The 15,730-nt window shown below is 37.4% G+C and overlaps 1 protein-coding gene across 6 annotated transcripts in view; it reads right to left on the reverse strand.

The window, feature by feature from the left end:
- Window positions 1-763: 763 nt before the first annotated feature.
- LRCH2 (leucine rich repeats and calponin homology domain containing 2) overlaps window positions 764-15,730 on the reverse strand; it is a gene marked incomplete at its 5' end in the record, with an annotated part of 95,270 nt that continues 80,303 nt past the window's right edge. For all 6 annotated transcript variants that reach the window (XM_080795396.1, XM_080795401.1, XM_080795400.1 and 3 more), the window contains one exon: window positions 764-2,575. In XM_080795396.1, the coding sequence (XP_080651522.1) occupies window positions 2,456-2,575 (120 nt within the window). In that variant the 3' untranslated portion in view covers window positions 764-2,455. The remainder of the gene's footprint in view (window positions 2,576-15,730) is intronic.

The following is a 15,730-nucleotide window of genomic DNA, read 5'->3' on the forward strand; positions in this document are numbered from 1 at the left end:
ATTTCAATTCTAACATAACCAACACATCACTTCTTTCTTGTGCCATACAGTAATAAAATTTAGCAGATGTAGCTATCTACTACATTTTTTAGGGCCTAATAAAATATTTCAGTTTGATTATTTAACCCTCTTCAAATCACAAATCCAATTCAAATAATTATAATCATTCTTAACTCAATAATTGATGAAGTAAATATAAAACAACCATAAGGACCATCTAGAATAAAATTTATACTTATTTAAAAACTAATAAAAGAAATACATAAGAGCCTTGGTAAAATGTTTCCTTGGGGACTATGCTGAGAAACTGATTTAGAGGCAGTGTTGCCTTCTGGCACTACAGTAAATAAACTAACATGATATAGACCTCAGATGGACCCATCTTAAATGGAATTTTGCTTTGCAGTAAAGAATGCTACAGTACGGTTCTGGTGTATTTTCCCTTTAAGGTAATAACTGACAAGTAAATGAAATGCAATAAGGAAGTGGCCTATAATTTCACTAATATTTCAATGATATGAAACAGGAAAATACTTGTAAAATAACTTCCAGGTTGATTAATAAGAGGACTTCTACAGCATGATAATGAAGAAAGGCATATGGATGATTGTTGTAGCTTTTACCGGTCACTTTATTTGTAACACTGTCAAATTTCTACAACAATAAGATATTTATTTGCCATTTCTTACCTTTATTACCCAAGTTTTCACTAGGGAGATTGATTTTGCCAATGAAGTTTCTTTTTTTTTTTTTTTTTAAAGATCCAACTGAAAAATAGTAACTAATTAGCTCAAATATTTAAAGTAATAAATTACTAATAATTTAATTTTTAAGCCTTATAGTCACAAGAAGCTTTAATTCTTTAAAAGCTCCAATTTCACACTTGGGGAATGTAAAGAACACATCCATATTCTAATGCCAAAATTTAATTATATGGCTTCATGCCAACCGATCAAAAAAAGTTGAGTTGTTCCTAAACCAACCCTTACTATACCATTTGGCACACTAGTTTTTAACTTTTATATATGCCCTTTGAAATACCCAGGCCAACACTTTTAATAAGTTGCATCCATATTAAGAGGTAACAAGTGCAAATAATCACATATTTAAGATATGGTACTTGCTTGGCTACTACAAAAGTAATTATACTAAGGTTCTTCTATAGCAAACTGAGTTATTCATTACAGTAATGTTTTTGAAAAATTCTTGCACTACTACCAACATAAATGCATCCATCTCCAAATTAAACAAGGACTTTGGAACATAGTATACTTATGAAAATATTTATAGATTGTTCTGTGTTTAATTCAACATCTTATTAATTGAGGATCATAAGATTTACAGGATCCACAGAGGGCCAGATTTTAAATAAAGACCTATTCTGCAATTGCTGCTCTCTGAATCTGAATAAAATTAATGGCAGCATACACACATAATGTTACTGAAAGTCAAGACATAAACCCAAACTTTGGCAGTTTTATCAAAATGTCCTTGATAATTAGTACTTTGCTACTTCTCAAAAACCTTACTGCTTTGTGTAACATTTTCAATACAGAAATAAAATACTCTTCAAATAATACATTTTAAAAGATGATTAAGTTTTGCAAAATTAAATAGCATAAATTAAGCATATTAACATTGGTTTTTTTTTTGTTTTTTTTTTTTTGGGACAACATGACATAACCAATTTAAGGAAAACTGCAATGGACTAAATAAAAAACCACAAATGTCACAATGTGAGGCACATTTAAATCCTCACATATTACTGACCTTACAAAATCTACTAAAATATTTTAAAGTTCCATTGATTCCATTAATACATAAAAAGAAATTGCAAAAATGCTTAAGACTATATAAGAGTCATCAATTACACAGGCACTTCACATGTAAACAATCTACAGTACAACTGAAAATATTTTGGCACCAACCTATAATACTAAAAGAATTTAATATAAAGCCAGAGTTCTGCATTTTCTACTCATTTTTTTCTAGAAAACTAAGACCAAAGATTGAAGAAACTGTGTATAAACTAGAATTAGAAGTGTATTAAATAACTCAAATATAGAATAGTTTTAAATCGGTAAAAAAATGATTACCTCATCCAGGTGTTTACTAGTATGCTATGATATAAAAAATTAAACCTAAATGATTATTAAATTGAAACCACATTTTAAATTTAGTATCAATCTGGTTTTTGAAAATAATCAAGGTTATCAACTGACTTAGTAAAAAGAGAATTTGAATTTATCAAAAACTCATATTAAGTTAATCCTGTTTCCCCCAAAAGAAGTTCGGGCAATTCAAATTTAATTTTTATGTTTTAACATGATTTTTTTAAACCTAAGGCTTGACCTAATTAAATTATTTTTGATTAGAGATTCTTATAATGAATTTGAGATATTTGAAATCACTTCAAATAAACGCAACTATACACTCAAGATTTTGAAATGTGACATCAAGCTGTAGAAAGCTGAGATGCCTTGGTTGTAGGTAATTCAAGAAGAGCCTGAACTGTGACACCGACTTTCACAAGACCTCTCTCTTCCAAAATGTGATGAGGCAAACAGAGTCTTTCCTGAAAAACAAAATAAATGACATCAGAACATCTGGTTTTTAAAGTGCAGTAAAGCCTAAACAAGTCAGAACTAGATTTTTAAAACGTTTCCTGTAAAACATCAAGTAAAAAGTACACCATTCTAATTTTTTTAAAAAGATTTTTATTTATTTATATGACAGAGAGAGAGATCACAAGTAGGCAGAGAGGCAGGCAGAGAGAGAGGGGGAAACAGGCTCCCCGCTGAGCAGAGAGCCCAATGTGGGGCTCGATCCCAGGACCCTGAGATCATGACCTGAGGTGAAGGCACAGGCTTAACCCACTGAGCCACCCAGGCGCCCCAGTACACCATTCTAATTAAATTAAATTCTAATTTTAAAAATTGTCTTATTGAGGTGTAATTCACATATTATATTGGTTTCAGGTATAAAACATAATGATTTGAAATATGTATATGGTATAATGCAAAATGATCATCACAGTAAGTCTAGTACCATTCATTACCATACAAAGTTAACTTTTAGGATTTACTCTCTTGGCAACTCAAAGCTTATTCTACAATAACACTGACTATAGTCACTATGCGGTACATTACTCCCATGACTTATTTATCTTATGACTGAAAGTTTGTACCTCTTGAGCCTCTATCACCTAATTTCACCTACTCTCCTCTAGCAAACACCATTCTATTCTCTGTATGTATAATGTACATTTTGTTTTTTTAATTTGTTTTTTTAGACTCCACATATAAGTGAAAACATACAGGATTTGTTTTTCTCTGTCTGACATAATTTGCTTATCATAGTTTCCTCAAGGTCCATCCATGTCACAAATGGCAAGACTTCATTCTTTTTATGGCTGAGTATTATTCCAGTGTGTGTGTTTGTGTGTGTGTGTGTGTCACATCTGTATCCATTAATCAGTCGATGGACACTTGGGTTGCTTCAATATCCTGGCTATTGTAAATAACGCCACAATGATTGCCGGGGTGTATATATTTCTTTGAATTGGTATTTTTGTTTTCTTTGGATAAACTTTCAGAAGTAGAATTGCTGGATCTGATAGCATTTCTATTTTTATTTTTTTGAGGAACCTGCATAGGGTTTTCCATAGTGGCTATACCAATTTACATTCCCACCAACAGGGTATTAGAGTTCTCTTTGCTCCACATCCTCACCAACATTTTGTCTTTTTGACAGCCATTCTAACAGATGTGAGATATCCCATTGTTCTACTTCTAAAATGGCTGTTTCAAAAGGTTTTAATGGTATGGAAATCTATTTTACAGGCTGTATTTTGATCTGAGGCTTATCTGATCCACATAATAAGCAAATATTTTAAAGTGAGAGTCATGCTAGATGTTCCCTAAGCTCTCTCTTTTTTTAAAAAAAGATTTTATTTATTTATTTGTCAAAGAGAAAGAGAGAGAGAGAGAGCACAAGCAGAGAGTCAGGGGGAAGCAGGCTCCCTACTGAGCAGAGAGCCCAGATGTGGGGCTCCCTGCTGAGCAGAGAGAGAAGCAGGCTCCTTGCTGAGCAAGGATCCAGATGCAGTACTCGATTCCAGGACCCTGGGACTGGGATCATGACCTGAGCCGAAGGCAGTGGCTTAATGGACTGAGCCACCCAGGTGCCCCTCCCTAAGTTCTTCTGTTGGAGTAGAAAAAGCACTATATTTCCAGCCAGGACACCTAAGGGCCATGCGATATGACGTACTAAAAGTAATAAAATTCCCTGAGACTCAGTTTCTTTATCCTGAGGTCAGGACTGTGTGAGAAACGAAGTGAATAGTCTGGTGGTAGAAGTGCTTTGTAAACTCCTCAGTCCTGTACAAAATTGGCTGCTCTAGTTCATTCATTGTACCAGTTCTGAGGTTCCATGGTATCCATATGAAGAGATTCAGTACTTTTTTATCTTAAGGTTACTTCCCTCCAGCTGCTAGTGATGTTTTGTTGCTTCTTAGTTCCAGTAATCTAGAATTTGATAAGTAACAGCTACCTATTATAAGCACATTACATGTCCTTTGATTTTCATAATTCTGTAAGAAAGGTTTAAAGCAACTTTGCATTAGGTGCTCATTAGCCTTCAATGATCCTACTCTAACGTTCTTTTTTTTTTCTTTTTTGTAAGTAATGTCTACTCCCAACGTGGGGCTCAAACTCACGGCTCCAGGATCAAGTGCCACATTCTCTACCAAAGAAGCCAGCCAGGCACCCCTCTTCTAACATTCTTAATGTTTTCAAGGGTTCTGTCTTCATCTCTTCTCTTTTATACTATATCCTCTCTTTGGTATTATCAAAGCTTTATCAAAACTGCAAGGGTTAACTGAAGGGTTTCATGCATTTGCCTATCGTCAAATAAATCTGGTAGCCATTTCTGAGGAAACAATGCAGTCAACTGCTTCAGGTGGGACACCCATTCATCTCAGGAAAATAAGCTAGTAATGGATAGAGTGAATGGCAAACAGACCATCTACAGGTCCCACCTCGTTTATAACTGTATTATACTTGGACAGCATAGTATTTTACAAATCTAGAAACATTATATATTTTTAAAGATCTTATTTATTTATGGGGCACCTGGGTGGCTCAGTGGGTTAAGCCTCTGCCTTCGGCTCAGGTCATGATCTCAGGGTCCTGGGATCAAGTCCCACATCTGGGCTCTCTGCTCAGTAGGGAGCCTGCTTTCCCCTCTCTCTCTGCCTGCCTCTCTGCCTACTTGTGATCTCTCACTGTCAAATAAAGAAATAAAATCTTAAAAAAAAAAAAAAAGATTTTATTTATTTATTTGAGAGAGTGGGGAGGCAGAGGGAAAAGGAGAGAAAGAATCCCAAACAGACTCCCCACTGAACAGGGATCCTCATGCAGGACTCGATCTCAGGCTTGAAATCATGACCTGAGCTGAAATCAAGAGTCGGATGTTTAACTGACTGAGCCACCCAGGCACCCCAAAACATTATATATATATTTTTTAATCCACTGTTTTTTTTTTTAAGATTTTATTTTCGTTACTTGAGAAAGAGAGCAAGCAAGCACAAGTAGGGGAAGCAACAGGCAGAGGGAGAGGGAGACACATAAATCATTCATGATCTGAGCCAAAGACACATGCCTAACCAACTAAGACACCCAGGTGCCCCTAAATCCACTGTTTCTTAAAACATGGGAAGCCTTGGCAAGACTGGGTTCCTATTTCCAAATGGTAACAACTATATCGTCTACCCTGATGTCTTTCAAATCTTTCTTTCCTGCCATGATCTCTCTACTGAGCTCTGGATACAAATCTGAACGTGAAATAGCCAAATGGATGTTCAGTAAACATCGAAATCAATGTGTCCAAAACAGAATTGTCCCATCACTAAATTAAATTTTCCTCTTACATTCTACACCTCAGTTAGTAATACACTATTCAATCTCTCTCACCATAAACCTGGGAATCATAATAATCTTTTTTTCTTTTTTTAAAAGATTTTATTTATTTATTTGATAGAGAGACAGTGAGAGAGGGAACACAAGCAGGGGCAGTGGGAGAGGGAGAAGCAGGCTCCCCGCTGAGCAGGAAGCCCAAAGAAGGGCTCGATCCCAGGACCCTGGGATCATGACCTGAGCCAAAGGCAGATGCCCAACCCACTGAGCCACCCAGGCGCTCCATCTTTTGTTCATAATAATCTTTTCTTTCCTAGTTATTCCCATAAACCATTCACCAAATACTACTAGTAATATCCCATTTATCAGAAGCATTTTCAAAAGTTATCTTCTTATCTCTGTTTTCACAATAATATTTGTTGCCCTCCTAATGTTATGCCTACTTATTCAAATAACCACTGAAATGTTAAAAAAGAAAATAAGGTTTCAAATCAATGACCTCAGCTTCCACCTTAGAACACAGAAAAAGAACAAATTAAACCAATGGAAAGCAGGAAGAAAGAACAAATGAAGTTGAGAGAGGAAAACAATAAAATAAAACCCAGAAAAAACCAAACAAACAAACAAAAATCAGTGAAACCAAACATTAGTTCACTGAGAAAATTTCTAAAAATTCATAAACCTCGGGGCGCCTGAGTGGCTCAGTGGGTTAAAGCCCCTGCCTTCAGCTCAGGTCATGATCTCAGGGTCCTGGGATCGAGCCCCGCATTGGGTTCTCTGTTCAGCAGGGAACCTGCTTCCTCCTCTCTCTCTGCCTGCTTCTCTGCCTACTTGTGATCTCTGTCTGTCAAATAAATAAATAAAATCTTAAAAAAAAAAAATTCATCAACCTCTAGCTAGGTTAATCAGCAAAAAAAAGAGGAACTACACAATTTACCAATATCAAGAATAAGAGAAGTAACATCACAAGAGAGTCTACAAATATTAAGTTGACAATGAGGGTGATAAGGGAAATATGTGTTCTAAGGTGGCCAACTAATCCAGCAGGGGAATCCCAGTCCTGGCCCCAGGGTCATTCCAGGTTTTCCCTCCTGCCTGCCTCCCACAAGTGCAAGAGTGCCACAGATGAGGAAGTTGAAGTGTATAAAGTATGCTCTTTTTTGTGTGAGAGAGAGAGAAAGGGCGTGAGGAGCACAAAGGGGATCACACAAGGAAAACACTTCCCTGAAGCCACCGACAGGGAGAAGGAGAGGGGCCGATTTTTGGGACTTCTTGCAATCAGTGGGACAAATACTGGAGTTTTACAGGTCTGTGGCATGGCTGGTATAAAGGCCTGAGGGGCTGCCGTGCTAATGTAGAGTTTACAAGCAGCTAACCCAAGGGCAGACTGTATAATCTGTGGTTCTCCTTCTTGGGGCACATCTGGGAGAGGTGACATTGCCTCTCCAGGGACAAAGGAGCAAACAGGCATCATTTCCCTCCCCTGCCCTTCGGCATAGGTGCTAAGACACCTGATGAGGGCAACTAACCAGGACACTGGCCCTTTAGCACACTTTGCTCCAAACTCCACAGTCCTGCACTCTGGTACATCTGCCTATCTCGGTCAAACATGCATCAATCACAGCCCCGTAAGACCCTCCCCCAGAAGACCAGCACAGGTTCCCCTTTACCCCCACATATGGCCCCTACACTTTGGAGGATTTAAACTCAGCTGACCTGGCTGGAATAGAGTCCAAAGTACACTGTGCAGCTCCAGGAAGGCAAGCAACCCAGATACAGTGTGAAAACAACAATCTGAAAAACACCCAGGATACATGAGGGGAAATTGTTCACTCTTCTGGGAGGGCTTCTCTGACAGCAGCAAGCAAGAACTCACCTCTCTTGGGACAAAGGAGCTGGCTGGTGCCATTTCATGTCCTCACCCCACAGCATAAACTAACCTCAGTAAGCAGCACAGTGCCAACAATGGCTGCCTAAATTGTTTATACCAAGCCCCCTTACCATGTGTTCTTCTGGTACTGCTTTTCTAGGATAAGTGTGCCTAAGAACCCAGAGCAGCACAGGCCCCTTCCCCAGAAGACCAACACAAACCCCCACATGCACCATATCTACTGATCAGAAAATTTTGCAAAGCTTCAGCTCTAGTGGAAGTAGAATCAGGTCTCTTTTAAAAAGCAGACCAGAACACACCTAGTTAAAACTTGCCATACTCTGGCCAAGGTCCAAACATACTCCCCACTACAAGCAAGGAGAAACCCTGCAGAGGACTGATCTGGGGAATAAAGCAACCATAACATAGCAGACTGCATGCAGCATACACCAGAGACACTTCCTCAAGAGCCAGGCCATGGACATAGGACTTCTGCTTCATAAAGCCTTTAATCTCCGAAATAGGAAAGATAATAGGCTTTCCTAACACAGAGAAAAGAGACCTAGACAAAATACCAAGATGGAAGAATTCATCACAAAAGAATGAACAGGGGCACCTGGGTGGCTTACCTGGTTAAGCATCTGCCTTTGGCTCAGATCATGATCCCAGGGTCCTGGGATCAATCCCCAAACTGGGCTCCCTACTCAGCTCAAGTCTACTTCTCCTTCTACCCTTCCCCTCTTTCATGATATCTCTCTTTCTCTCTCTCATATGTTCTCTCTATCTAAAATAAAAAAAGAAAATCTTTAAAAAACAAAAGAATGAATAAGAAAAGGTCAGGGCCAAGGATCTAATTGAAACAGATATTAAGTAATATGCCTGATCCAGAATATAAAGCAACAATCATAAGGATACTAGCTGGGTTTGAGAAAAGCATAGAAGATATCAAAGAAACCCTTACCGCAGAGGAAAGGAGCTTAAAACCGGTGAGGATGAAATGGAAGGAGCAGAAGAACAAACAAGTGATATATAAGACAGAATTAAGGAAAATAATGAGGCTGACCAAAATAAGGTAAAAAGAAAAATCTTGGATCACAAAAGTATATTAAGGAAATTCGGTGACTCCATGAAATGTAATAACAATCATATCATAGGAGTCTAAGAAGAAGAAGAGAGCAAAGGAGGGCAGAAGATTTGAGTAAATTATAGCTGAAAACTTCCCTAATCTGGGGAAGGAAACAGATCCAGGAGGCACAGAGAACTCCTATCAAAATCAACAAAAGCAGGGGTGTCTGGGTAGCTGAAGCATCCAACTCTTGATTTCAGCTCAGATCATTATCTCAGTGTCATGAGATTGAGCCCCCGTTGGGCTCCATGCTCAGCGCGGAGTCTGCTGGGGGTTCTATTCTGCTCCTTCTACCTACCCCTCAGGAGGATAAATAAATAAAATCCTTTAACAAAATCAATGAAAGCAAGCCAACACCAAGAGAAACATAGTTAAATTTGCGAAATACAAAGATAAAATAAAAATCCTAAAATCAGCAAGAAAAATGAAGTCCCTAACTTATAAGGGAAGGCAAAACTAGCAGAAGATCTTTCCACAGAAACTTGGCAGGCCAGAAGAAAGTGACATGATATATTCAAAGTGTTGAATGGGAAAAATCTGCAGCAAAGAATACTCTATCCAGCAAGGATATCAATCAAAATTGAAGGAGAGATAGAGTTTCCTAGAAAAACAAAAACCAGGGGCACCTGGGTGGCTCAGTGGGTTAAGCCTCTGCCTTCGGCTCAGGTCATGATCTCAGGGTCCTGGGATCGAGCCCCACATCGGGCTCTCTGCTCAGCAGGGAGCCTGCTTCCCCTTCTCTCTCTGCCTGCTGCTCTGCCTACTTCTGATCTCTCTCTGTCAAATAAATAAGATCTTAAAAAAAAAAAAAAAAAAAAAAGAAAAGAAAAACAAAAACCAGGAGTAGGTGACCACTAAATCAGCTCTTCAAGAAATATTAAAGGGGACTCTCTGAGTAGGAAAAAAAGACAAAATGCAACTAAGACAAGAAAGGAACAGAGAAAATCTCCAGAAACAATGATAAAACAAGTAATAAAATGGCACTAAATTCATATCTATCAATAATTACTGTGAATGTAAATGGACTAAAAGCTCCAATCAAAAGACAGAGGGTGTCATAATGGATAAAAGACAACACCCACCTACATGCTGCCTACAGGAGACTCATTTTAAACCTAAAGACACCTACAGATTGAAATTGAGAGGATGGAGAAACACTGGCCATGCTAATGGATGTGAAAAGAAAACAGGAGTAGCAATACTTACATCAGAAAAACTAGATTTTAAACCAAAGACTGTAACATGAGATGAAGAAGGGCACTATATCATAATAAAGGGGTCTATCGAACAAGATCTAACAATTATAAAAATTTATGCTCCCACCTTGGGGGCAAAACAAAACAATAACAAACATAGAGGAATTCATTGGTAATAATACAATAATAGTAGGGAACTTTAACACCCCACTTACAGCAATAGACACACCATCTAAACAGAAACTCAACAAGGGAAAATGCCTTTGAATGACCCACTGGAACAGATGGACTTATCCAGAACATTTCATCCTAAAGCAGCAGAATACACATCCTTTTCAAGTGCACACTGGACATTCTCCAGAATAGATCATATAGTAGGTAACAAATCAGGCCTGAACAAGTATAAAAAGATTGACATCAGGGCACCTGGGTGGCTAAATGGGTTTAAGTGTCTGCCTTCAGCTCAGGTCATGATCCTAGGGTCCTAGGATGGAGCCCTACATCAGACTCCCTACTCAGTGGGAGTCTGCTTCTCCCTCTGCCTGCCACTCCCTCTGCTTGTTCTCTCTCTCTGACAAATAAAATCTTTAAAAAAAAAAAAAAAAGGAGAAAAGACAAATAAAATCAGAAAGAGAAGAAATCACAACCAACACCACAAAAATACAAACAATTATAAAAGAATATTATAAAAATAATATTCAAAAAATGGGTAATCTGGAATAAATGGATAAATTCTTAGAAATATATCAACTACCAAAACTGAAACAGGAAAAATTATAACACTTGAACAAACCACTAACCACCAAAGAAACTGAATCAGTTACCAAAAATCTCCCAACAAATAAAAGTCCTGGGCCGGTTGGCCTCACGGGCGAATTCTAACAAACATTTAAAGACTTAATACCTATTCTTTCAAAACTTTCAAAAAAGTTTTTTAAAAAAACTTTCAAAATCATTCTCCAAACCCAGCATTAACCTTGATTCTAAAACCAGACTGAGACTCACATAAAAAGAGAACTACAAGCCAATATTCCTGATGAAAAATTCTCAACAAAATACTAGCAAATCAATCCAACAGTACATTAAAAGAATCATTCACCAGGATCAAATGGGATTTATCCTTGGGTTGCAAGAGTAGTTCAATATTAGCAAATTAATCAATGTGACATACCACATTCATAAAAGAAAGGATAAGAACTGTATGATCCTGTCAATAGGTGTAGAAAAAACATTTGACAAAGTAAACTATAAAACAGTGATGAAAGAACTTGAATATGACACAAGAAATGGAAAAGCAGTCCATGCTCATGGACTAGAAGAACAAATACTGTTAAAATGTCCATACCATCCAAAACGATCTACATCTTGAATGCAATCCCTATCAAAATACCACCAGTATTTTTCAGAGCTAGAATAAACAATCCTAACACTTGTATGGAACCAGAAAAGACCCCAAATAACCAAAGCAATCCTGAAAAAGAAAAGCAAAGCTAGAGGCATCACCATTCCAGACTTAAAGTTATATTACAAACCTGTAGTAATCAAAACAATATGATACTCAAAAACAGAAATATAGATCAATGGAACAGAATAGAAAACCCAGAAAAGGGCCTACAATTATATGGTCAACTAATCTTCAACAAAGCAGGAAAGAATATCCAACGGAAAAAAGATAGTCTCTTCAGTAAATGGTGTTATGAAAACTGGACTGCAACATGCAAAGGAATGAAACGAGACTACTTTCTTACCCCAAACAGAAAAAAGAAGTTCAAAATGTAATAAAGACCTAAATGTGACATAGGAACCCATCAAAATCCTAGAGAACACAGTCAGTAACCTCTTTGACATTGGCTGTAGCAAATTCCTACCATATATGTGTCCTGAGGCAGGGGAAACAAAAGGAAAAAATAAACTATTGGCACTTTATCAAGATAAAAAGCTTCTGAAGAGTGAAGGAAACAAACAACAAAAGCAAAAGGCAGCCTTCAAAATGGGAGAAGATATTTTCAGGTGACATATCTGATAAAAGGTTGGTATCCAAAATTTATAAAGAACTTACAAAACTTACCCCCCAAAAATGTAATTCAGTTAAAAAAAGGGCAGAAGACATGAGTAGACATTTCTCCAAAGATATCAAGATAGATGGCTAACAAACACATGAAAAGATGCTCGAAATCATTCATCATTAAGGAAATGCAAATTAAAACCACAATGAGATATGACCTCACACCTGTCAGAATAGTTAAAATTAACAATACAGGATACAACAGATGTTGGTGAGGATGTAAAGAAAGGGGAACCCTCTTATACTGTTGCTGGGAATGCAAACTGGTGCAGCCACTCTGGAAAACAGTATGGAGATTACTCAAAAAGTTATCTTTTCATCAAGATAAAAAGCTTCTGCACAGCAAAGGAAACAGTCAACAAAACGAAGAGGCAACGCACGGAATGAGAGAAGATATTCACAAAGGACACTACAGACAAAGGGCTGATATCCGAGATCTATAAAAAACTCCTCAAACTCAACACTCAAAAAACAGATAATCACGTCAAAAATGAGCAGAAGACATGAACAGACACTTCTCCAAAGAAGACATACAAATGGCTAACAGACACATGAAAAAATGTTCATCATCATTAGCCATCAGGGAGATTCAAATCAAAACCACATTGAGATACCACCTTACACCAGTCAGAATGGCCAAAATCAACAAGACAGTAAATAACAAGTGCTGGAGAGGATGTGGAGAAAGGGGAACCCTCTTACACTGTTGGTGGGAATGAAAGTTGGTGCAGCCATTTTGGAAAACAGTGTGGAGATTCCTTAAAAATTTAAAAATAGAGCTACCCTATGACCTTGCAATTGCGCTACTGGGTATTTACCCCAAAGATACAGATGTAGTGAAAAGAAGGGCCATCCGTACCCCAGTGTTTAGAACAGCAATGGCCACAATCACCAAACTGTGGAAAAAGCCAAGATGCCCTTCAAAAGATGAATGGATAAAGAAGATATGGTCCATATTACGCCTCCATCAGAAAGGATGAATACCCAACTTTTGTATCATCATGGATGGGACTGGAGGAGATTATGCTGAGTGAAATAAGTCAAGCAGAGAAAGTCAATTACCATATGGTTTCACTTACTTGTGGAGCATAAGGAATAACATGGAAGACATTAGGAAAAGGAAGGGGAAAATGAAGAGGGAGAATTGGAGGGGGAGATGAAGCATGAGAGACTGTGGACTCTGAGAAACAAATTGAGGGTTTTGGAAGGGAGGGGGTAGAGGTATGGGTGAGCTTGGTGGTGGGTATTAAGGAGGGCATAGATTGCATGGAGCTACATGGTGCATAAACAATGAATCTTGGGTGTGGTGCATAAACAATGAATCTTGGAACACTGAAAAAATAAAATAAAATTTAAAAAATAAATAAAAAGTTAAAAATAGTACTATCTTACAATCCACCAACTGCACTACTAGATATTTACCCAAAGGATACAAAAATAATGATTTGAAGGGATACATGCACCCTGATATTTATAGCAGCATTATCAACAATAGCCAAATTATGGACAGTCTGAATGTCCATCCACTGATGAATGAATAAAAAAGTGGTATACACAATGGAATATTAATCATAAAAAAGAATGAAATCTTGCCATTTGCAAGGACATAGATGGATCTAGTGAGTATCATAGTAAGCAAAATAAGTCAGGCATAGAAAGACAAATACCATATGGTTTCACTTATATATGGAATTTAAGACACATAACAGATGAACAAAGGGGAAAAAGAGAAGGGCAAAACATAAAACTGACTCTTAACTATAAAGAACACATTAAGGGCTGCTGGAAAGGAGGTGGACAGGGGGACTGGTATTAAGGAGGGCACATGCGATAAGCACTGGGTATTATATGTAAGTGATGAATCACTAAATACTACACCTGAAACTAATATTACACTGTATGTTAACTGACTGGAATTTAAATAAAAACTTGGAAGAAAAAGAATATTCTAAACTTAGATTGTTGTGACTCTTGCCCAACTCTGTGACTATACTACAAACCACTGAACTATATAGTTTAAATCAGTGAGTTTTACAGTATGTTAATTATATTTCAGTAATAATGTTTAAAAAAAAAATCAATGTGTGTGCCCAATCTCAGGTGTAAAAAAGGAGGATTACTACCCATATCATACAAACACAACTAAAATTTGATCATAGACCTAAATATAAAACTTAAGATTATAAAACTTCTAGAGGCACCTGGGTGGATCAGTCAGTTAAGCATCTGCCTTCAGCTCAGGTCATGATCTGGGGGTCTTGGGATCGAGACCCACATTAGGGTCCCTACGTGCAGGCAGTCTACTACTTGCTCTCCCACCCCTTCATGCTCTCTCTCACTCTATCAAAAAATAAATAAATCTTTAAAAAAAAAAAGATTATAAAACTTCTAGAAATAAACATAGGAGAAAATTTTTGTGACCCTGAGTTATGCAAGGATTTTTTTGGTTTGAAACAAAAAGCAAAATTTTAAAAAATGATATATTTTACTTCAAAAAATATATAACTTCTACTGTTTGAAAGATATTATAGGGGTGCCTGGGTGGCTCAGTCATTAAGCATCTGCCTTTGGCTCAGGTCGTGATCCCAGGGTTCTGGGATTGAGCCCCACATCGGGCTCCCTGCTTGGCGGGAAGCCTGCTTTCCCTCTCCCACTCCCCCTGCTCTGTTCCTACTCTTGCTGTATCTCTATCTGTCAAATAAATAAATAAAATCTTTTTAAAAAAGAAAGATATTATAATGAAAATGAAAAGACAAGCCAAAGACTTATGCTACAATATTTGTAATTCATACATCTGATAAAGGACTTTGTCCCTTCTTTGCAGAGAAATCTCAAACTCAATGAGAAGAAAACAACCCAATTAAAAAACAGACAAAAGATTAGAACACGTCATATAGAACAAGTCATACAAATGGCAAATAAGCTCTTGAAAAGATGATCAACATCATTAGTCTTCAAGGAAATGCAAATTAAAACCACACTGACAAACCAGTACATACCTATTAGAACAACAAAAATTAAAAAAGAAAACAACAACACTGACTATATTAAATACTGGTTGAAAATGTAGAGGAACTAGAACTCATACAGTGGTGATAGGAATATAAAATGGTACAACCACTTTGGGAAACAGTTTTGTACTTTCTTATAATGTTAAGTATACAACTACCATCCGTTCCCATCTTTCCACTCCTGGATATCTACTCCAAATTAAAGAATGCATATATCTGGGGGCGCCTGGGTGGCTCAGTGGGTTAAGCCTCTGCCTTCGGCTCAGGTCATGGTCTCAGGGTCCTGGGATCAAGCCCTACATAGGGCTCTTTGCTCAGCAGGGAGCCTGTTTCCCCCTCTCTGTCTGCTTGCCTCTCTGCCTACTTGTGATCTCTGTCTATCAAATAAATAAAATCTTAAAAAAAAAAAAAAAGGAATGTATATATCTAAAGACTTGTATATAAATGTTCATAGCTGTCTTATTTGTTTAAGTGGTCCCCTAAAACTGGAAACAATTCAAATGGCTATCAACAGATCAATGGATCAACAAATTGTCGTATATTCATA

The sequence above is a fragment of the Martes martes genome, assembly GCF_963455335.1.
Source record: "Martes martes genome assembly, chromosome: X".
NCBI lineage: Eukaryota > Metazoa > Chordata > Mammalia > Carnivora > Mustelidae > Martes > Martes martes.